The sequence below is a fragment of the Halichoerus grypus genome, chromosome 11, assembly GCF_964656455.1.
Source record: "Halichoerus grypus chromosome 11, mHalGry1.hap1.1, whole genome shotgun sequence".
Lineage (NCBI taxonomy): Eukaryota > Metazoa > Chordata > Mammalia > Carnivora > Phocidae > Halichoerus > Halichoerus grypus.
This window is the reverse complement of record NC_135722.1, coordinates 73,560,250-73,584,376: the sequence shown is the minus strand read 5'-3', so window position 1 is coordinate 73,584,376 and position 24,127 is coordinate 73,560,250. Positions and strand designations below refer to the sequence as shown.

At 38.0% G+C, this 24,127-nt stretch overlaps 1 protein-coding gene across 5 annotated transcripts in view; it reads left to right on the top strand.

Annotated features, from left to right (window-relative positions):
• The first annotated feature begins 1,304 nt into the window (after positions 1-1,304).
• SLC36A4 (solute carrier family 36 member 4) overlaps positions 1,305-24,127 on the top strand; it is a 60,622-nt gene continuing 37,799 nt past the window's right edge. For 3 of the 5 annotated variants that reach the window (XM_078058680.1, XM_036111823.2, XM_036111821.2), the window contains exons 1-6: positions 1,305-1,474; positions 17,775-17,898; positions 18,997-19,087; positions 20,548-20,636; positions 21,683-21,778; positions 23,608-23,692. In XM_078058680.1, coding sequence (XP_077914806.1) covers positions 1,423-1,474; positions 17,775-17,898; positions 18,997-19,087; positions 20,548-20,636; positions 21,683-21,778; positions 23,608-23,692 — 537 coding nt within the window. In that variant the 5' untranslated portion in view covers positions 1,305-1,422. Of the gene's footprint in view, positions 1,475-10,122; positions 10,176-17,774; positions 17,899-18,996; positions 19,088-20,547; positions 20,637-21,682; positions 21,779-23,607; positions 23,693-24,127 lie in introns of all 5 variants that reach the window. The other 2 variants (XM_078058679.1, XM_078058681.1) reach the window with 2 other exon arrangements.

Here is a 24,127-nt window from a genome sequence, read left to right as displayed (position 1 = left end):
TCATCTCTAACATAGTGCTCCATCAATGCAGATTAGGGACTATTCCTCTAGCCATGATCTAGAATAGAATTCTTCTTTCTCTATCTTCCCTACATCTATATTACTTGTCAGGGACATTTCAAATCAAATCTTTCTTTGGGGTTTGCTTGTTGATATGTGTGAGTGATTGGGGTTGATGGGAGGGAAAACAAATGGTTTTGGCAAATCATCATTATAGCTAGTAAAACCTACAAAGGATGCAACAGGAGGAAAAATGTAGATATTATGTAACTGTGTGCCTTTTTAATCTCAGAATTTTAAATATTTAACACCGTCACTATGTACTTAACATCAGTGGTCTTAGAAATTAGACTCCCCCCTCAAAAAAGACTTTCCAAAAAGGCCCCACTGAAATGGAAAAAGTCTAGTGTTTGAACTTTAAAGAACTATGAAATGAAAAAAAAAAAAAAGAAAGCATTTTCAAAGTTAAAATATTTTCCTTTCAAACCAAAACTTGCTTCATCTATTGATTCATCAAATATTAATTGGTACACACCTGAAAGGTCAGCTTTGTATCTTGGTTGAGAGCCCCAGCTCTGGCTGCTGATAGAATTCCATCTTTCCCATTTATTAGTTCACTGTCCTTGGGCGAGTTACTTAGCTTTGTGTGCTTAGTTCCCTCATCTGTAAAATGGATATAAATATTAGAATTATCTCACAGGATTGTCATCAGAATTATATACATAGTGCTTAAGAATATTTGACACCACATCGGTATAATTATTCTTACCCTTAATTTTCTTTCAGCCCTGAGGTGAATGCCAAGTATTTTTGGAGGGCACTGAAAATTCCTTGAAGTGAAACTATTTGATTAAATTAAATCCTAAATGTGAGTGCATCCTGTATCTCTCTAAATAGGGGCACAGAAAGATGGATAACCAAGGAACAGTCAGAACTCCAACACGGAAAGGGGACAATCCCCTCCTCCTCTGCGTTCTCCCAGGTGCCTTACAGAATGCTAAAGCCTTGCAAATAGATGGGCTCCTCAAATTTAAGTTCGTGGTCACCTTTAAAGTCCTCCAGGGAACTACAGGCCTGGGTCCCCGCCAGCTCTAATCTCCCATCCCGGTGATCCCAAGGCGCCCTTTCTCTCGGGTTATCCCGCCCTCCTCCGTCGCGCCTTCCCTCGCTCGGGTCTCCTGCCTCGGTGCGGCTCGCCCACAGCGCCCCGCGAACCCCAGGGGGGCCCCTGGCGCCCAGCACCGCGGCGGGCCGGGCCGCGGCACTGCGCATGCTCCGCGCCGCGCGGGTGGGGTGCCCGGGGCCAGGAGGCGGGCGCTGGGCGTGGGTCGCGCTCGGCTGGGAAGGCCTCCGCCTGTCGCGGGTCACGCAGCGGCGGGAGAGCGCGCTTCGGGGCGGCGGCGTCCTGGAGACCCCCGAGAGATGGAAGCGGCGGCGCCGGCGGCGGCCGAGGCGGCGGGGCGCGAGGAGCTCGGTGGGTGCTGCGTGCCGGCCGGGGCGCGGGGCCGCGTGCCCGCGGGATGCGCCCGGACTTCGGGCAGGCGCTCGGCCTCGGCGGGGGAAGGCGGGTGCCTGCGCCAGGCCGCCGCCGCCCCTCCCCACGCGCGTGGCCCGGCCGCATCCAGGTCCGAGCGGCTGGTCGCCGGACCCGGACAGTCGCGGGTGGCTTTCCTGTGGCCACGGGATGTTTCTGGTCGAGGCTCTTGGGGTCGTGGGTCTGGCACGGGTTTGAATTGAAAACCCAGCCGAGCAAACCTCCCCGGAACATGGGGTGAGCTGAGGCTCGGGAGGTGAGCGACCTCGGGACCGCACCCGCGCAGGACCCCGCTGACCAGGGAGCTGGGCCGGCGACAAGCGGGGCCTACAAAGGGCATCAAATGGGAGCGCGCGCACGCGCGAGTGTGTGTGTGTGTGCGTGTGTTGGGGGTTGGGGTGCGTTGTGTATGCACGTCAAAGCGAGAGCCTGCTCTGTGACTCTCACCGTTTTCCCTAGTGATGCTTGAAGGCTTTCATGCGCCGCAGCCCCATTCCGAGTCCCAGGTGAACCCTTCATTTACCCTGTGCCACCCCGGAGTGGCAAGCGCGACGTGCCGACCAGACCGGACGCCGGATACCTGTAGCTAGCTCACTTGCCCAAGTTTGTTTTCCTGCTGTCCTCTGATCTGGTCTTATCTTCCTGGCGACTGGGAATGCAAAAACATTGTGGTTTCCTGCTGTCAAAAGGAAAACAAAAGCGAGGGTCAGGGTAGTCATGTCATTGTTCCGCCCAGTTATATGCATTATATTTAGGAATATTTTTAATTTGATGCGGAATGATTAAATGATTTTTTAAAAGTTGAGCTTTAAAGCAACATTTCATTATAGTAAATAATAGGTTGGCGTTCCTGTAATAATGGGCAGGGCACTCTGCAGGTAATTTCTTTCAAGTCATAATACTGGTGAAATAAACTTCGCATTTTATTGATTGTTTACTCTGTGTCGAGCAGCATGCTAAGTGCTTTACATATGCATTGTTTCCTTTAATCTTTAACACAATTGGGTGAGGTAGATGCTATTATTATCCCCATTACAGTAATTTTAAGTTAATTAATGGCAGAACCCAGATATGAACCCAGGTTCATCTCACTTTTAAATTCACTAATAACACATCTCAGGATGTGGAGAAATGTGCATTCTCATGGGTTGCTGGTAAGAGCAGTATAATGCATTCGTCCTTAAAAATGCACATATCCTTTGACCCAGCAATTTTACTTCTAGAAATATTTCCCAAGGAAGTAAGTCATGTAACACTTACATCAAGAGATGTTCACTACATTATTTGTAGTTGAGAAAATCTGGTAACTATCTAAATGTCCAGTTAAAGGAAAATGTTTAGGTAAACTGTGATATAGCCATATAGTCATGTACTGAATAGCCATTAAAAGTAGTATGGGAAGATGTTTACCATATACATTTTTATTAACTGAGAAAAGTTTCCAAATTATTTCTTAAAAGTTATGTCTGTTCATTTAACACATATTCAGCAAGCTTCTCCTATGTGCCAGACACTGTTTTAGGCACTTGGGATATATCTGATACAGATCAAAATTCCTATTCTTGTGGGGCTTGTATTCTAGTAAGAGGAAGCACACAATAAACAGTAAAGACTAATTATATATTATGTTAAGTGAAAAGTGCTATGGGAAAAAGGGCAGAGTAAGAGAAATCAGAAGTCAGGGTGGGGGCTGGGCAGTTCTAGTATTTTATAAAATGGTCGGGATGGATCATATGGAAGCAGTGAGGTTTGTGTAAAGACTTGGAAGAAATGAAGGAACAAGTCAAGTGGAAATCTGGGGAAAGATATTCCAGGCAGGAAGAACAGCTAGAATAAAGACAAATAGCAAAGAGGCTAAGATGGCTGAAGTGGGATGATCAAAGTGGTGATGAGGCCAGGTTATGTAGGGTCTTGGAGGTCATGTAAAGACTTTGGCTTTTATTCTGAGAGAATGGGGAGCCATTCGCCCCCTGCTGCAAGGTATCTGACTTAAATTCTAAAAGGATTACACTGTAAGGGGTAGAAGTAGAAGCAGATGGGTATTTCTGAAATGCAAGAAAGAGATGTACCTGTTCCTCACAGAAGTATGCTTGTAGCAGTGGGAGTGGAAATGGTTAGACTCTGGATATACTTGAATGTAGAACCAGCATGATTTCCTAATGGACTGGATAAGAGTTGAGAGTCAAACAGGAAGCAAAGATGACTCCAGGGACCTGAGTATCCGGAAGAATGAAATTGCCATCAACTCGGATGTTATGGTGGTTTTATAGGATGTCTACAGATTTTTTGATGTTTGTCTCTTCAAGAGGAATAACTTAATTTTCTTCCCTTGGAATGTGAATTGGATTTAATAACTTGCTTCTAATGGATAGATGATGGTGGAAGTGATAATGTGTGACTTCAAAGCCAGATCCTAAAAGACATTGTGCCTTGCTCTCTCTTTTTTGGATCACTCACTTAGGGGAAGCCAGCTGCCATGTTGTGAGGATACTCAAACAGATGTTGAGTAGGCAATTAGATTTATTTCTAGAGTTAGTGAGAGGTCTGGTCTAGAGATAAAAATTTGGAAGTCATCAGCACGTAGATAGTATTTAAAGCCATGGGACTGAATGAGAACATACAGTAGGTGAGTGTATTTGTGTATACTCTAAAATGTTACCAGTGGTTATTTCTGGGTGGTGAGGTAATTTTAATTTCAAAAATATTGCTTATTTACATATCTTCTGATTTTCTACATGACCAAATATTATTTAATTTAAAAAGGATTTTTAAAAAATTGGATATCTATGTAAAAGACACTGGTAGAGATGTTAAGATACAGGTTTCCTTAAGCTACACAAATAGCCATTTGTGTAGCTTAAGAACTACACTTTATTTCATGGGCAGTGGGGACCTCTGGAAGGTTTCTTGCTGTGCATATTTTTACCACTTCAGAAATGAATAAGATAGTTACTGTTTCCATCTTACATATATAGTAGTTTGTAGATTTAGATAGCTACATTATGTTGTATTAAAAAAGAAATTATTTCTACTTTGTTTTAGTTTGTCCACTGTCAAAATATAAATGATTTCCTTTATTTTGCTATTATAAAAGTAATAAATTTATTACTTTCTTCTTTTTTTTTTTGCATTTTCCAGAGAAAGACAGTAAAAAGTACTCATGATCCCATTGCACATCTCTATCCTTGTTAACTTACTCCCGGTTTTTTTTGAAAGATTTTATTTATTTATTTGACAGAGAGACACAGTGAGAGAGGGAACACAAGCAGGGGGAGTGGGAGAGGGAGAAGCAGGCCTCCCGCTGAGCAGGGAGCCCGATGTGGGGCTCGATCCCAGGATCCTGGGATCATGACCTGAGCCTAAGGCAGACACCTAACGACTGAGCCACCCAGGTGCCCCAACTTATTCCCATTTTTTTTAAAAAAAATATTTACTTATTTTAGAGAGAGCGTGAGAGAAAGCTGGCAGGGGGAGAGGGAGAGAACCTCAAGTCAAGTGGGTACTAAGCGTGGAGCCTGACACAGGCTCACTCTCACGACCCTGAGATCATGATCTGAGCTGAAATCAAGAATTGGGTGCCTAACTGACTGAGCCACCCAGGCGCCCCTTATTCCCATTTTTGATATATTTCCTTGCTTCCATTTTAAATTAACTTTTTAAAACATCACTGAATTCATACTGTGATTATCCAGCTTTTTCACACTCAGCATGATATACTTTTCCCTGTTTCACTTAGACTTCAAAACTATAATTTAGTGTCAGTTTTAATACTTTATAAAGTGGAGGTCCTGTAGTTAATTTAGCAATTTCCTGATTGTTGCACATTTAGGTTGTTGCCAAATTTTCAACATAAATAATGTTTCAATCAACATCTTTGTGCAGAAATCCTTTTTTCTATATACTGGCTTGTCAGAAGTGGAATTACTAGGTGAAAGGATAAACATTTTTAAGATTTCAAGACATATTGCTAAATTAATGTGATTTTCTTTAATTCTAACTACAACTAGAAATTTAGGTTGATTTTAGGTTGGGAGATTGAGGTTGAGACAATTGTCTGGGCAGTGTAGGAGATCATACAAGTACTGCCTAATATAAGAATGTTCCAGTTTTATGCACCATTAATGTATATGTATGGTATATCATATATGGTGTATAATATTGAATGAAGCTAGTGTCTCTTATTCATATATAATTTTTCCATTTGTAAATAGAAATAACTGTGATTAGGTAGTTTGATATCCATTGCTTAATAGTGTTTTATCTTATAAAACATTGTTAATTCTTACCTATAGTAATCACATAGCACTTTTTAGAACTGCCAGTTCAGTACTTGGCTAAAAATTACAGCAAGACGTTGACAAATAATAGATTTTGTGTGTAATGTAAATTGTATTTTGTAACTTCTAATTATGTTGCACAAGTGTTCTGATTTTATTCCAAACCTTCCTAACTTTGTTAAAGCTTCTACCATGTTAGATTTTTAAATGTCTGTGTCTTCCCCTAGTCTCTATTTCCTTCTGGCTGGCATAACACATTTTGCCTACTCAGTATTATAGCACAGTTTGTAGCTCATAAATGCTCACAATTACTAATTATTGGTGGTAAATTAACTAATTTATTGTCAAAGATTTACATTTAAAATCCTGTGCAGCATAATTTCCTTCTAATATATCATCGTGGGGGCTCCTGGGTGACACAGTTGGTTAAGCATCTGACTCAGTTTCAGCTCAGGTCATGATCTCAGGGTTGTGAGATTGAGCCCTGCAGTGGCTCTGTGCTGAGCACAGAGTCTTCTTAAGATTCTCTTTCCCTCTGCCCCTTCCCCCCGCAACCCCATGCATGGGCATGCACTGTCTCTCAAGTAAAAATAAATAAATCTTAAAAAAAAAAAATCTCTCGGGGCACTTGGGTGGTTCAGTAAGTTAAGCGTCTGACTTTGGCTCTGGTCATGATCTCAGGGTCGTGGGATCCAGCCCCGTGTTGGGCTCCATGCTCAGCAGGGAGTCTGCTTCTCCCTCTCCCCCTGCCCCTCCCCACTGCTTGTGTGCTCTCTCTCTCTCTCTCAAATAAATAAATCTTTAAAAAAATCTATCATTGTGTAGGAAGGGGAAGAAAACTAGGATTTATTGATGACCTACCTGCCAAGGACTAGGCGCTGTGCTTCCTGAATGTTATCTCATTTCATTACCATAAAACCTCTGTGAGGTAGAAGTTACTGTCGTTTTATACATGAGAAGGCAGGCCCTGGTTAAAATACAAATCAGATCATATCACTCCTCTGCACAAAACTCTCTATTGCTGTGTTGTCCAATGGGATCATCTTTAGCTCCATGTGCATTTGAAATGTGGTTTGTCCAAATTAAAATCTGCTGTAAGTGTAATACATGCTGGATTTCCAAGACTTAGTATGAAAAATGAATGTAAAATGTCTGGTTAGTAATTTTTTATGTTGATTGCATTTTGAAATGATAATATTTTGGATCTATTGAGTTACATAAGGTGTATTATTAAATTAATTTTACCTGTTGTTTTTCCCTCTTTAAAAACGTAAATATTAGAAAAAGTTATGTTTGTGGCTCACGTTATATTTCTGTTGTACAACACTGCTGTAGGTGGCTTTCCTGTCACTCAGAATGGTCTACAAAGCAGTGTACCGTCTGTCTCTGTTACCTCTGATCTCCTCTCCTATACTCTCCTCTTTGTTCTCTCCTCTCTGGTTACTCTGGCCTCCTTCCTACTTAAACACACCAAGCTCTCTACATCCTCAGAGCCTTTGCCTTTCTTGTTCCCACGGCCTAATTGCTTTTCCCTCAGATATCCACAGTATTCACCACCCCGTCCTCCTTCCGGTCTTCTTTAAAATCCTTCTTCCTTCATGAGGCCTAATTTGGCTGTCCTAACTAAAACTACAGGCTCTCCCTCCCAATCCCTATTTTCCTTCTGAATATTTAACACTAGCGTGCTCCCTATTCTACTTACTTATTGTCTCTTTCCTTTACTAGAATTTGAGCTCCACAAGGGCAAGAATTCCTGTTAGTTGTAGGAATTGCTTTATTCCCAGCATCTCAGAGTGCCTGACGTATTTTGGGTGGTAAGATTTGTGGAACTGAACTGAAAAGGATGGCGACCGCTTGCACGAGTACATTCCATCAGAAGGCACAGACCTGCTGTGATGGCGGGCTCCTGGCAGTAGATGTTGGGGAGACGCCATGACAGTCCATTTGTAGAGGCTCTTGAGAGGGCTGTGGTGGGCTTATGCGTCCACACGGCCCCGGCAGGGTGCTCTGCCGGCGGTGCTCGTGTGCGCAGGCTGTCTTGGTGCTCGCCACCGCTCTCTTCTCCAGCAGATCAGAAGGCAGGGCTCCAGAGTTTATTGTGCCAAGCGAGGCGACTCCTGTATCTTACTCAGCTCAGACTTTTAGAACAAAATACCTTCAGTTGGGCGACTTAAACCGCAGACCTTTCTTTCTCCTGGTTCTGAGGGAGGGGGACGTCTGAGAGCAGATGCCGGCTGATTCAGTTCCTGGTGAGAGCCTTCTTCCTGGTTTACCGATGGCCATCTTCTTGCTATGTCCTCACATGGTAAGAAGTGTCCTCTTCTTCGAAGGACACCTTAGGACTTTATCTAACCCCCATTACATGCCAAGGGCCCTACCTCCCAACACTATCCCACTGGGGGATAGGGTTTTCACGCATGAATTTTAGGGGGACACAAACATTCAGTGTAAAACATCCTACTGACTGCTTCCATATCCACATCTTTCTGTTTTCTGCAATGGAGTGGTTCCAGGAGAGAAGAGGAACACAATTCTCCCTGCCTCTACCTCTCTGTCAGGGAGTGACCATTCAGAGGAGTGAGCAGTGGGAAGAGTAGTAGGAGATGAGATCAGAGAGGTAACAGTGACAGGACAGTAAGCAATAACCCAGGGAAGGACATGGTGAGTGGGGCTGCCTTCCTTGAACCTGAGCCAGAAACTGCTCACCGGGAAGGGATGGCGGTTCTTGACAAGACTGATTTGAAAACTTTAATCTCTTGCTTACAATTTTAGATGTCTGTTGTACCAAACTCAGTGGAGGCTTTGATCATTCCTTTTCAGTTACTTTTGCCAACTTTTTACTGGAATTTAAAATGTTAGTGGATCTCTATTATTCTGTCTTCGGCTCTATTCTCCTCCATACGATCTCTGAGTGACCTCATCCTGCCTTTTGACCCCAGCCATTTATTACCTGCATTCTGATATAATTCTCAAATCTTTATATTTAGCCCCAAATTTTCTACTTACTTCCAGACCCTGTTTCTAACTGCTCATTCAGGATATAATTTCAGGTTGCATGATTTAAAAATTAAACTCATATTTCCTCCTTAACATGCTGCTTTCTCTTTTATGCATTTATTTCTTCATTTGTTGAGCATCTACTATGTTTCGAATATTGAGGATACACTAGCAGACAAGTCAGACATCACTGCTGTCACTTCATGGAGAATGCAGACGAATAGAATGGGCCATTACAATACAGGGTATTACAGGAGGTTTGTAGGGTGCTGTGGGACACGCAGGGGGAGAGACTTAAGCCAGACTTGGGGTTAAGGAAGCTAATGAGAAATAGTGGTGTCTAAACTGAGGCCTGCAAGATGAGGAAGGAACAGTTAGACAAAGTAGTTATACAAAATTGGAAGGGAAGAACAGGGAATGGGAGAATAGAGTATGATTCAGGAGGAACAACATATGTGAAGGCCAGAAGCAAGAGGAAAAAGGCCACTAAGGGAAGAGAAATCATTCCCTATGGCAGAACTAAAGTTACCAGACTAGCTTAGATTCCCAGAACTAGTACAGGTAGGACTGAGATTCAACCCAGGCTTTTAAATTTGTGATCAGGGGCTCTGGACCACACCACACTGTCTCCCTGTGTTTCCTTTCTCAGGGATATCAGCATCCATTCAGTTTTCTCCGTAACTGTCACCTAGGAAGCATCCTCTACTCCTTTATCTTCCACATCTAGTTGGTCAACGAGTCTTATTGTTTCTCTCCTTTCAATAACCATTCTTTTCTCTTCAACCAAATTAACTTAATTCAAGCCCTCACCAATCTCTTGCCTGTACTGTGTTCTGATTGGTCTCTCTGACTTTAATGCTGCTGTTTTTCCTATTGATCCTTGTCACCGCTGCCAAGGTGATACTACCCAAATGCAGATCTGATCATTTCAACTTGAATTCTTTCTCTGGCTTTTCACAGCTTCTAGGATCAAGTCCAGAGTCCTTAGCACTGTTCCGAAAATCTTTTCAAGCTTTCCAGCTAATCTTTTGCCATATACATATGCATTAAATAACTCTAAAGATAATCAAGGAGGTGCATATTCTCCAATCTGGAATGTCCCACTCATTCCCGTGGCTTATGCCAATGCTAAAACCTCTCCTAAAGAATTCAAGAGTTAAATATAAGAAAACAATATTACTGCATTTTGCTATACTGTGTGCCAAACTTTGGAACAAAAATACAGTTTCTCATTTTATATTTAAGTATTACCTGGAGCTTCTAAAAGTTATAAATGACTGGTCGACTCTATTTATTAATAAATCTCATCCTCAGAAATCCAGGCTTCAGCGGGCTCTTACCATTTAAAGATGCAACTTCTTGGGTATGTAAGTATATCACTTTCCCGATATTTGTAGTTAGGTGTCTTTTAATGTATTCTTTAGATTCAGTAACTATTTTGTATCATTCAAGCTAATATAATCAGCCTAAAACCTGATTTCTTCACCTACTCTTAGTTTACTTCATTTAACAGATATATATTTCTTAGTATGTAATGTTACCTAAAGAATATAGGCCAAACCGCAGAGAAAGTCTTAGAGAGTTATTTTTTTTAAATGTAGTTTTTAAAAATACATTTAAGCATATACTTAGAACTTGGCTAATAATGTGTCACAACGCTTTAATGGTCAATTCGAGGGGCACCTGGGTGTTTTATTCGGTTAAGCATCTGCCTTCGGCTCAGGTCATGATCCCAGGGTCCTGGTGATTGAGTCCCACATTAGGCTCCCTGCTCAGCGGGGAGTCTGCTTCTCCCTCTGCCTCTGGCTCTCTCCCCAGCTTGTACTCTTTCTCTCAAATAAATAAATAAAATCTTTTTTAAAAAAATAATGGTCGATTCAAAAACAGTTTATAAATGTGTACTTCTTAAATTCCTAACATTGTTAAGAATTATTTTTATTTCAAATAGTTTCAACTTTAAAAAATTGACTCTTTAATCTCATTGTTACAGTTTGAGAAGTTTCCTGGAATTATTAAATTTTTATTAAGGTTTTAAAGGCGAGGGGTGAGACAAATGGATTTAGACCAAAGAAATATATGTGAAAAGTTATTTTTCATGTAAGTCATATTTAATGTTTCCTAAACCACATGAAATTGAGAAATAATGAATTTAAGAAGTGGAGAAAAGTTTAAACCATAAGGCATTACGCTGTTAAAATTAAATAACACAGTTGCTACTCAGTGTAAATTTGTTAAGAGTGACTGAGAGCCCAGCTAACTTTTAGTTGAGAATTTGAGTGTACCTTGTAATCCTATTATTATAAAAACTAGATTCTGTGAATTATAGAACTAGTAGAACTAGTACTTATAGATTATTTTAACACTTCTATATATTCAGGTTTAACTACAAGATATTAAAAATAAATTATTTGGGATGCCATTAAAAGTAAACTTTATCCTTCAGAGTTCATATTTTTTTAAGTTGTGAGAAAACTTTTTTCAGACTTCCCATTGCTGCTGTGATCTCTTGGGAGGTATGCTTCAAATAAAAGATTGTTCAGTTTTTGATATATTGGTAGTGATAATTATCTTTATGAAGAACTTAAATAATGTGCTTAGTAATGCAGAAAACATACTGTACATCCTCTGGCAGAAAGAAATTAGAGAGTTCAAATAGCTGACAATTTGAATAGCTGAATGAATAAAAATGCAAATGAACTCGAGTCAGCAAGGGCAATGGAATAAATTTTGGAATGAAAATATTAACACGTTTCTGTTTAAAGATGATGCAACAAAAAATGTTGATTGTTATCGATTAAATTCACATTGAAGTCCTAACCTTCAGTCCCTAAGTGACCTTATTTAACAATAGAATCATTGTAGATGTAATTAGTTAAGATAAGGCCACAATGGAGTGGGGTGGGCCACTAATCCAGTATGACTTGTGTCCTTATAATAAGGGGAAATAAAGACACAGACACGCATATGGGGAGAATGCCCTAGGAACTTGAAGACAGCCATCTATAAGCCAAGGAGAAAAGCCTGGAACTGATCCTTCTCTCCTAGCTCTCAGAAGGAACCAACCATACCGACATCTTCATTTTGGACTTCTAGCCTCCAGAACTGTTAGATAATAAATTTCTGTTGTTTAAGCCACCCACTTTGTCGTACCTTGTTATGGCAGCCCTAGCAAACTAATACAGTGGTTTTATAAGATAAAGTATCAATTTTCTTTGTATAGAGTGTAACAGAAAAGGATGTAGAATCTGTTCAAACAAAAGATGAACATAATTCGTAATATTAATAGACACCAGAATAAATGTGATGTAGTAGATATCCCAGTATTAGCTCTCTAATACTGAGAAACACTTAATTTTCACTGTGCACAGGTTTAGGCTGAGCCACTTTTGATACTGAAGAAAAAGAAATGAGGAAATCCTACAAAATAGTCTGTGGAGAATGTCCTGCAGATCAAAGGGTTAGAAAAACTACCCAAGGGCAAAGTTGGGGAATTTGAATTATAGAAAATCCTCATTAATTTAGACTCTAGCCATTTGGAACTTTGGATAATTCATTGGATTTTACTTTACACATATTAGTAATATTATTAGAGGAAGAATATATTTTTTAAGAGATTTATTTATTTATTTATTTTAGAGAGAGAATGTGGTAGTGATTGGGGGAGGGGCAGAGGAAAAGGAAGAGAGAGAGTCTTAAGTACACTTGCTACTGAGTGCAGAGCCTGATGTGGGGCTCGATCCCAGGACTCTGAGATCATGACCTGAGCCCAAATCAAGAGTCAGACACTTAACCGACTGAGTCACCCATGTGCCCCTAGAGGAAGAATATTTAAATAACTTAAGAATAAACTGTATTCAAGCATTTTTTCCAGTGTCTTGTTTTTTAAATTGTAGCATGATCACATCATGAGATCTAGCCTCTTAACAGATATTAAGTGTACAATACAGTATTATCATCCATAAGCACAATGTTGTATGTCAGATCTCTGGAACTTACTCATCTTGCATAACTGAAATTTCATACATGTTGATTAGCAACTCCCTGTTTTCCCCACCACCACTGGCAACCGCCACACTAATCTTTGCTTCTATGACTTTGACTATTTTAGATTCCTCATATAGGTGGAATTGTGGTATTTGAACTTCTGTGACTAGCTTATTTCATTTAGCATAATGTCTTCACGTTTCATCCAGGTTGTTGCATATTGCAGAGTTTCTTTTTTAAGGCTAAATAATATTCCACTGTATGTATACATCCCATTTTCTTTATCCATTTATCTGTCAGTGCACATTGTTTCTACATGCTGGCTATCATGAATAACACTAAACTGAGCATGGGAGTACTAGCATCTCTTCAAGTTCCTGATTTCAATACTTTTGGGTAAATACTCAGAAGTGGGACTGCTAGGTCATATGGTACTTCTGTTTTTAATTTTTTGAGGAATCTCTATACTGTTTTCCTTCACAGCTGCAATATTTTGCATTCCCACTAACTGTACAAGGGTTCCAATCTTGCCACATCCTCACCAATACTTGTTGCCTTTTGTTTTTTTGATAATGGCTACCCTAACAGGTGTGAAGTGATATTTTATTGTGGTTTTAATTCGCATTTCCCTGATGATTAGTGACATTGAACATCTTTCCATAAATGTGTTGACCATTTGTATATCTTCTTTGGAGAAATATCTGTTTAAATCTTTAGCCAATTTATTAATTGGTTCACTAGGATTTTTTGCTCTTAGGTTGTAGGAGTTTCTTATATATTTTAGAAATTAACCCTTTATCAAATATATAGTTGCAAATATTCTCTCCCATTCTGTAGGTTGGCTTTTCACTATGTTGATTGTTTCTTTTGTTGTGCAGAAGCTTTTTAGTTTAATGTAGTCCCACTTGCCTATTTTTGCTTTTGTTGCCTGTGCTTTTGGCGTCATATCCATGAAATCATTGCCAAAACCAATGTCTGAAGCTTTTTCAAGTATTTAAGTCTTTAATATGTTTTGAGTTGATTTTTGTGTATGGTATGAGATAAAGACTTTCATTCCTGTGCATGTGGATATTCAGTTTTCCTAGGACCATTTGTTGAAGAGACTTTTTCCCAATTGTGCATTCCTGACACCCTTGTCAAAGATCAGTTGACCATATACGCATAGATTGATTTCTGGGCTCTCTATTCTGTTTCATTGGTCTATATGTCTATCTTTATGCCAATATCATACTCTTTTAATTACAAAAGACCCCAAATACCTAAAACAATCTTGAAAAAGAAGAACAAAGCTGACCACACTGCCTGATTTCAAAATGCATTACAAAAATATATATTACGAAGCTAAAGCATCTTCCAATATCTTAAAGCATAACTTTACTTTTATGAAAAACTGTTGTCATGAATTCCAGTTGGGGATAACGGAGGCTACCTAAATCCTAATCTCTTCACATGTCCTCCCCACAAAACCTGTGAATTCGAAAAGGAGCACAAGTCAACCATTCATGAAGTTATTCTTTTAGCATTTGTAGGAGACCAAGATACCACAAACCTCAAATTATCTATAAGCAGGAAAACAAACGGCAAATTTCAGAGTTCCTGTTGCTGCTGCAAGGACTCTCTAAAGAAGGTCTTTAGAAACTCTGGAAAAGAGGAGAGGGGGTTAGGAGGCGTAGAAGCACAGTAGCCTTGGCAAAACATGGCTTCTGGAGGAGAAGGAGATAAAAGGAGCAGTTGAGATGTCCCTCTGATACCTGGAGGTGAAGAGAAAGAAGGAAGTAAGGGGCAGGGGGTGGGGGGTGGGTAGGGAATTGAATATCCTGCAGAAATGAAAGAGAACCAGAGACATACCAATTACTCCCTGTAACCCCAGTAAGTCAATGTCATCCCTTAGATAAACTGAACTTCACTATGCCTACAGAAGGCACCACTCTCAAATTAGGATCCCTGTCCATGAACTGCCTAGCAGTAGGAAAAATCATAAATAAATAATAAAGTACAAGTTGTCCAAAGGAGAACATGTTGAAATGAAAATTTAATAGACTCATTTAGTTTCAAAGAAGGTAAAGGAAGACATCAAAAGGGTCAAAGAGAAAGTGGTTGAAATGGAAGATAGGCAGAGGAGATCTTACGTATAATTGGAATCTCTAAAGAAGAAAAACAAAATATTTGAACTAAACAAATATTCAAAGCTATAATCCAAGAAAAATTTCCAGAAATAAGAGAAAACGTAAATCTACATATCAAAAAGGCCCAGTGTGTCCCTGGGAAAATTGACTCAGAATGCTTAAACCCAAGACATGTCATAGTAAAACCATTAGATCTTAAAGTCAAAGAGAAATTCCTCAGGATTTGAAGCAAAAAGGACAAAGTATATAATGGCTGAGAAAATTAGTTTGGCATCAGACTTCTCGAGAGTAGCTTATATAGCAGGGCAAGAGTGGAACAGTATTTTCAAGAAACTCAAGAATAGAGAGTGTGAGTCAAAGGTGTTATATCTAGCTGTCCCTCATATGAAGGCTATAGAAAAACAGTTTAAAGCATGCGATAACTTAGGGAGTACTGTGCCCAGGAGCCCATGCTCAAGAATCTACTAGAGCAGTGGTTCTCAAAGTGTGGTTCCCAAAGCAGCAACATCAGAATCACCCAGGAAGTTAAAAATGCATATTCTCAGGCCCACCCCAGGCCTGCTGAATCAGAGGCTTTGGGGTGAAGTACATCAATTTGTATTTTATCAAGTCCTACATGTCATTGTGATGCACAGTCCACAAGAGAATGAACTTCTTCCAGCCAAGGGAAGACTGAGAACACTTCGGCAGAGGACTGATAGCAAGCATTTAATATACTGATTGTAGATATAAGTCTAAGACATGGGTGGAGACATGATTGGAATAACAATTTGTAAAACATCATATATATTGCCAAAATAGAAAGAACACAACAACAACAACAAAAAATGAGAGAATAAAAGAAAGACATTTCTGGGGGGGCGGGGGAGCAGTGTGGTTTTTCTGGGAAATAAATAAATAAATAGCAAAAGTAGAATAAGACCATTAATTTTTGTATAGGTAATAGGTGGAATTCATAGGATACCATTTTTTTTTAAAGATTTATTTATTTTATTTTAGAGAGGGGGAGGGGCCAAGGGAAAGAGAGAATCTCAAAACAGACTCCCTGCTGAGCATGGAGCCCAATGTGGGGTTCGATCTCACGACCCTGAGCCTAAATCAAGAGTTGGATGCTTAACCAACTGAGTCACCCAGGTGCCCCAGAGGATATCTGACAAACCTGACAAACAAGATAGTAAAAGATTAAGGAAGAAAAAAAGGAGGATTAAGGGCATCATAAAAGACATAATGGCAAGGTCACCAGTAGAATAACTCAACTAAATCCAATACATGATCCTGTGCTGAAAACAATTGCTAAGAGAACTTTGTTGGTACAGTTGATGAAATTGGAATATGGAACGTAGATTAACATATTGCATCAATATTAAACTGAGTTTGTTGACTGTGATGTGAATATTCAAGAACTTCTTGTTCTTAGAGAGTACATGCCAACTGTAGGGTAAAGTGGTACAATACATGTAAGCTACTCTCACATAGTTCAGAAAAAGTGATACACATTTGAGAGAGAAAAGGCAAACATGGCAAAATGTTAAAAATTAGTAAGTCTATAAAGGATACATAGGAGTTTTTCTGTATTCTTCTTGCAAATTTAATATAAATTTAAAATTATTCCAAAATAAAAAGTTTTAAAAAATTATATGTCAGTCATTCCTAACAATTTAGGTTACCCCAATTGTATGGTCTGTAGGTTTATTGTATGTATTTGAATGGAACAATCTTTCATTTCTTTAAAATATCCTATACTTCAGGGGCACCTGGGTGGCTCAGTTGGTTAAGCGACTGCCTTCGGCTCAGGTCATGATCCTGGAGTCCCAGGATCGAGTCCCGCATCGGGCTCCCTGCTCAGCAGGGAGTCTGCTTCTCCTTCTGACCCTCCCCCCTCTCATGCTCTCTCTCTATCTCATTCTCTCTCTCAAATACATAAATAAAATCTTTAAAAAAAAAAAAAAATATCCTATACTTCAAACCTTGCTAATGCATATCAGTCATCTCGATAAATTTTAGCTTAGTGAATTTTACTAGAATAAGGCAGACAGTGATGACTAATGTCATCATCCATCTTGCTAAAAATTGTTAGATACAAGAATACATTTTGCCGGGGGGGGGGTGCCTGGATGGCTCAGGTGGTTAAGCATCTGACTCTTGATTTCAGCTCATGTCATGATCTCAGGGTCATGAGATCGAGCCCCGTGTTGGGCTCCACGTTGGGCATGGAGCCTGCTTAAGATTCTCTCTCTCCCTTTCCCTCTGCCCCTCCCCCTACCCCTGCTATAATTTTCTTAAAGTATTTAAAAATATGATTACTATTTATGTATACAGTATGATTGAAGCTAAAAGAGGTAAAAATTCATTTTATTATTCACATTTTTAAAAAGATTTTGTTGATTTATTTGACAGAGAGCACAAGCAGGGGGAGTGGGAGGGAGAGGGAGAAGCAGGCTCCCCGCTGAGCAAGGAGCCCGATGCGGGGCTCGATCCCAGGACCCTGGGATCATGACCCCAGCCAAAGGCAGACGCTTAAGCAACTGAGCCACCCAGGTGCTCCGATTATTCACATTTTTTATCTCATAACTCTGATCATTTGCTAAAAACCTCATATAGACAAATGAGAAAAAGTTTTGCATTGAATACTTAAGCTTTGCACTTTGCACTGCTTTGTCCAAACAAAATAACCAGCAAATAAGTCTAATTGTCTTTTAAATACACTAAAACTCAAAGTGTTAGTGTGAATTAACCTAGGGTGGAAATAGTAAAGATAAGTACAAGTGGTATGTCCTTCTTTTAAAAAATTCATTTATACCAGCTTTAACTCAGTGTTAAACATCATAGTGAAGTACTTTGTTTTTCTTTTTGAAGATATGGATGTAATGAGGCCCTTAATAAATGAGCAGAATTTTGATGGGACATCAGATGAAGAGCATGAGCAAGAGCTCCTTCCTGTTCAGAAGCATTACCAGCTTGATGATCAAGAGGGTATTTCGTAAGTGTTACGGGGTTATATGTCTCCTTTTCATTTAGTATATGTTTTGTAATCTTCTGTAGGTAAAGCACTAACTAGATACTACAGAAGACACACAGATGAGTAAGATATTGTGAAGGTATTTATAGTCCATTTGGGAAAGAAGAAATGCATCTAAAATACAGAGCAGTGTGTGGGAATTCCAATGATGATACATGTCCCATGCTATGGATCTTGCAAGAAGGGAGATCTGATTGAAAGGAATAGAAATTTTAAGAGCAGTGGCTTCTGAAATGGTTAGGAGTTAGACGGTTGGAGGTAGTAAACATTTCTTCTTTATGCTGAGTGAATGGTATCAAAGTCATGGTGGTGGGAAGGCAGTGGAACCTTAAAGAACTGCTTTTGTTATTTTGTCATCATTAATAGATTTGAGTAAGTTCCTACTCTAATAGTAACTTAACAATTAAGCAAAAGTTACATTTTAGTTCAGAAAAGAATAGTATAAACTAAAAAAAAATTTAGGCAAGTGTGTTTGTTTCATAAGTTTAAAATTTGGGCTATTCTTCCTAGTTTAATTTATTTTTTCTTGGTCAAGTGACTTCCTTCAAATGCCTCTTGGAAATTTTGATGAAATTCCTTAGGGAGTACATGATGTCTAAATTAGTATTTATCTTATCTGATGATACACATAGTTTTAAAACTTGTGTGCTTTTTCTTTTAATTAATTTCCTGTTAGGTTGATAATCATAGATCAAATGTGTTTAGTGCCATGATTACATAGTGTCAATAAATTGCTCTGTCTTATCAGCCTAGCCGTATATAATCTTCTACATTATTCTGAATGTCATAGCTGCCAGGGATCTTATGAGAAAATTACCTTTTCTGTATTTCTTTAATATGTACAAAAATACTTTCAGTTAAATCTCATTTAATCTCCATAATAACCCTCTGTATTCTCCTTTTAAATGGCAAAGGTAGCGTGTGAACCAATATGACCTCTGGCCTATTCAACTTCTGGTTGAGTGGAAATGTTATTTGAGTCCTTGCCGAGATTGATTTTCAGTCCCCATGTGATTTTATTAGCTTTTTTCCTAAAATCTTATACCTTTTACTTTTCAGATTTGTGCAAACTCTTATGCATCTTCTTAAAGGAAATATTGGAACTGGCCTTTTAGGGCTTCCACTGGCAATAAAAAATGCAGGCATAGTGGTAAGACTTAATCTTTGTGAACTCTAGTTGAATTACAGTTATCAGTCTTAATTACAGCAAAAATTATAAGCTAACCTCTGGCCTAGTCACATATAACCTGACCAGGTGACAATGAGATTGTACTGATAAGATTATGTGAACACTGATAGTTTAACAAAAATGAGAATTAATTACTCTTTTCATTTCTGTTTAATTACTTAACTTTCTGTTTAACTGTTTAACTTTCTGTTTAATTACTTTACTTCCAAATACTTGGTAGTATTTGACAGAAAGATCCTAAAATAGTATTCAATTTTTCCAAGTATGGTTATATCTTATTATTCTTTTGGATTTTCAGGAATGTAAGCAATGTACTCATATCAACAAATATATTTATAGAGTAGATTATTTGTATTGGTGAAATTTTATTGTTTTTTAGATTCAGAATAAAATATGTGGTTTTCAGATTTAAAGAGTAAGAGTTAAGAAAAGGAATAAGAATATTGTTTGAAAACAAATGTGCAAAGTGTTATTGGAACCAGTTATTGTCATTACAGAGAATCTCAGTAAGGGAGAATTCACTTATGAAGTAATGAAATTATATTTAACCTTTTTTATTTTTTTTTAATTTTTAAAAAAGATTTTATTTATTTGAGACAGAGTAATTGAGAGGAGAGCACGAGTGAAGGGAGGGGCAGAGGGAGAGGGAGAAGCAGACTCCCTGCTGAGCAGGGAGCCCGACGTGGGGCTCCATCCCAGGACCCTGAGATCATGAACCTGAGCCAAAGGCAGATGTTTAACCGACTGAGCCATCCAGGCACCCCTATTTAACCTTTTATTAGAGGTTTAAAACCTTACCAGTTTTCTAAGAACAGTTTTAACTGTCATCTTTCTCTGCGTTTGACTTGCTCACCCTAATTTAGAGACTTAAACATTTCTGATTATAAAAATAAATTTTGACAGTAATTTGTCTAGGTCTCAATAATCCAGGCATTACTTTAATTTTAGTAAACAAATATTTGAAATTTTTTATGTACCGCTTTTTCAAATAATCTTTTTCTAGGCATAGTTCCTCACATAGTAAGTGCTCAAGCACAATCCCAGATTAGTATAGTGCTTTTTAGTCATTCAGATAATGATTCATAGTTGCATCTAATTATCACCGTGGGACACTGATAGCCATAGACTTGCCATCTCATGTTAAATGTGATGTATTCTATCCTATCTTTTTGCACAGCTATACTCTGTGTTCATAGGTTTGGCTTAGCAAGCTGATGGGATAGAGTCATATGCGCTTGTCTTAAGTATTGCTGAAATTCTTTCAGTATCAAGTTTATGAATTTTCCTATATGCAAATGACTAATCATTTTGTCCAACAAAATTGATTCACACAAATGAGTAGTCCATTGTCTCATTGCTTATAAGACAACGTAATTTTTGTTAAACTTAAATATTTAATCCTGTACATTTTGTCCCCACAGCTTGGACCAATCAGCCTTGTGTTTATAGGAATTATTTCTGTTCACTGTATGCACATTTTGGTACGGTGCAGTCACTTTCTGTGTCAGAGGTAAATGAGGATTTGTTAAGTGTATTCTATTTATTTTAAAGCTGTGTATTTATTTAAAGAATCAGATAGTCTTAACTGTGCTTTGCAACTAAGAATCGTATTTCCTCTAATCTGTTATGTAGATAAGTCTAAAATAATGAATATGGAAAAAGATAATATTTCCTGTGATTGAAATCTGGTCAGAATATATTTACTTTTTAAAAAAATATAGCCCTGTTAGTGAAATGGGATGGTTTCTTTCCATGTAAATTAAAAAAAAATCAGGAAAGACATGGGGGGAAATGGAAGCCACAACGCTACTTTTAGTTATAGAGCGATGGTCTTCAATTTGTTAGGAATTCATTTTAGGGTATGGTGCCTTTGGTGTTCTTTGCTAATATGTCGGTTGGTAAATAGTAAAATAATCTTCTTTATTCTTTGTTTTTTCATAAAATGTTTCTACTGCACAATGGACTATTTAAAAAATAAATATTGCCTATTCTAGTAAACTAATAGTCTAATCTTAACTCTTTTTGTTATTGTTGTTAAATGTTCTTAAAACTTTGGGCAAGTCATTTATGATCTTTAAATAACAATGATACTTGAAAAAAAAGTGGGAAAGAGAACAAGGGGAAATAATGCCTATCTCATGAGGCTGAGTATTGGGTAAGATAGTTTATGTGTAAATATGTTGTAAAGCCTGTGCAGATGTATAAAATAATGCCCGTCTAAGAATAAATAATTTAGGCATGAACAATGTAGTTGATGTTTTTCGGTAATTGAAATATTTACATATTTAAATCAGCGAAGCACAAATATTACATTATATGATTTCTACAAATATATAAACTTTAACAGCAGATAAAAACTAATACATTGGTAAAAATAACAGATTTAAAATTTCATGAGACATAGAGCATGCAGATCTTGAAATTTCAAAAACTCTTCTGTTGGTGCATAGCCTTGCATTTTAATTCCTATTTATTTGATGTTCTTTTCAAGGGTTGGATTTATGGACCAACTTCAAATTTTCCTTTTTCATATGCATGTATGTTCTTAAATTACAGGTTTAAAAAGTCAACATTAGGTTATAGTGACACTGTGAGTTTTGCTATGGAGGTAAGTCCTTGGAGCTGTCTTCAGAAGCAAGCAGCATGGGGACGGTAAGCACTTGCTATGTTATTAATATCTGGCTACAGAAGTCACATACTTTTTAAGTATTTTAATTTGACAAGATACATGAATAGAAGTATGATAAAGCTGGGGGAATAAACATAATCTTTAGAGTTACACAGACTTGGGTTCAAATCTCAGCTCTACCATTTTTCAGTTTTATGACCTGAGTCAATTGATTTATCATTTTGTTTTAGTTTTCTCACCATCAGATGAGTTTATGGTGATACTTACTTCACAGGATTACTATAGTAATTTAAATAAAATGATATTTATAAAGCATCTGGCTAACCTATGACATAATCATGTTAATATTTTTTTAAGGAAAGGAGAAAAAGCAAGAAAAATGTTGCAATCTCATTATTTTAGATAAAATTGTGGTGTTTAGCTACATGCTCATAGGACATATGAAGTGTGTATTTTAGCACAATAGTAATTATACTATCTTATTGTTTAAATGTAACTTTATCATTGGTAGACATGGCAGATCAAAGCCAGACAAATACAGGACTGGAAAATTAAGCATAGGTAGTCAACAAAATGCTCACTATGGTACAAGTGATACATGAAATGGAAATTAAAGGAAGAAAAAAAACAATGCTAGTAGAGTTTATGGTTAAATATGGCCTTCCTGGGGATTTGTAGGAAGTTAGATTTGTTTATGAGCTGCTCAGAGCTCTTGATATGCCAAGTAGAAGAAGGAAGAAATCAGCCTCATGCCCTAGGATTTGCCCCAGAACCCTATCTTCTTCCTTCTTCTCCCCCAGAGTAGAGGCAGCTTTGTCTCTAGAATGACTTGCAGGTAGATGTGGCTGGAGTGATTGTTGGTAGGATACTAAAATCCAAGGTGGATGAAAAGATCTTAAGGGAATACTTAAATATAATTCATCAGAGAGAAGAAACTTGAATTCATTGCAGGGTACCAAGATTATTTACAAGGGAGATCCCTGAAGAACTATGAGAGCTATAGTTATGACAAGAATGAAGATAAGCAAGGGCCCTTCCAATTTCAAATGAGAGAAGGAAGATGTGTAGATTTGTAGACCAGGTTGTTTGATAGCTTGACATCGATGGTCAAATAAAGACTATAATGAATTAGTAGGTGCATGCTGTTGTAATCACTCATTGTTCTCCAAACAAAATAGAGAAATATGGGCTGCGTATTAATAACATGTAGATAGATTTATAACTTGGTTCCCAAACTATGCTAATTTGACTGGTGACATCCCCTTCCCACCTCTGTACACTATTTTATGTAGCTAGAATTTTCTTAAGTATCTCATTAAACAATCAGAACAGAGCTAAGCTACTGGAGGGGTCTTTGGTCTTACGATTTAATGGGCCATGCCCCCAGTCCTCTCCCATCTCATGTTCGTATTAGTGATTTGGATAGTGGAGAACATCTCATTCCTCATATTTCCAAATGACATGAAGCCAGGAGGGCCGGAAAATACACTGGGTTAATCAGAAAAAGATCTTGAGAAGTAGGAGAGATGGGCCTAATCTAAAAGATGAAATGTTTTCATGATATCATTTTATAAGCAGATACTCAGACTGTTGAATTTCAGAAATAAGTGATAGGGAAATTTTGGCCTTTTAACTTAATGGAACATCTTTTTGCTCAATAATAATTCTAGTGACATACTGATCACAAATCTGTGCTGTTTGTAGAAAATATGTATTTTGTTTATTTCTTATTTTAAGGAAGTGAAAAGAATATAAGCTATAATTAAATGTTTTAAAATAGTCTAAAAAGAGAAAAATATATTGATATATCAGCAGCTCTTATTGATACTTATTTGTGGGTATCTCTTTTCAGGACTGTGGTTGACTTTTTTCTGGTGATAACACAGCTGGGATTCTGTAGTGTTTACATTGTCTTCTTAGCTGAAAATGTAAAACAAGTAAGTATTTTTCTCCAGTTATTGAGGTCAGTTTCTTCCATGTCCATAGTTATGGCATCATATCTCCTCTGAGTAAGCCATGGTTGAACATGGAAATGTGTTCCTTTCATAAAGCATGTTACTTTGTAAATTTTCCTTTAGTCTTCTTTTTTTAAGTTGGATTTTCCGCTACTGTTGTTGATTTTACTTTTCTTGCCATTATATATCAATAATGTTTGTTCTGTCAGATCTGAACTGGACATAATTTAACTGACTCTTAGATATTTGAAATTTAGGTCTCAAAGCAGAAACACAGATGTTTGGGGAGTATATTTTTAAATTGATTTTTCATAAACAAATATATAAGCCTTTAGCCAGCAACCTAAAAAGTGAAGTAAAAAGTGGGTATTACTAAAATCCAGTAACTATTGCTATTACCTAAAAGATACTGTGTCC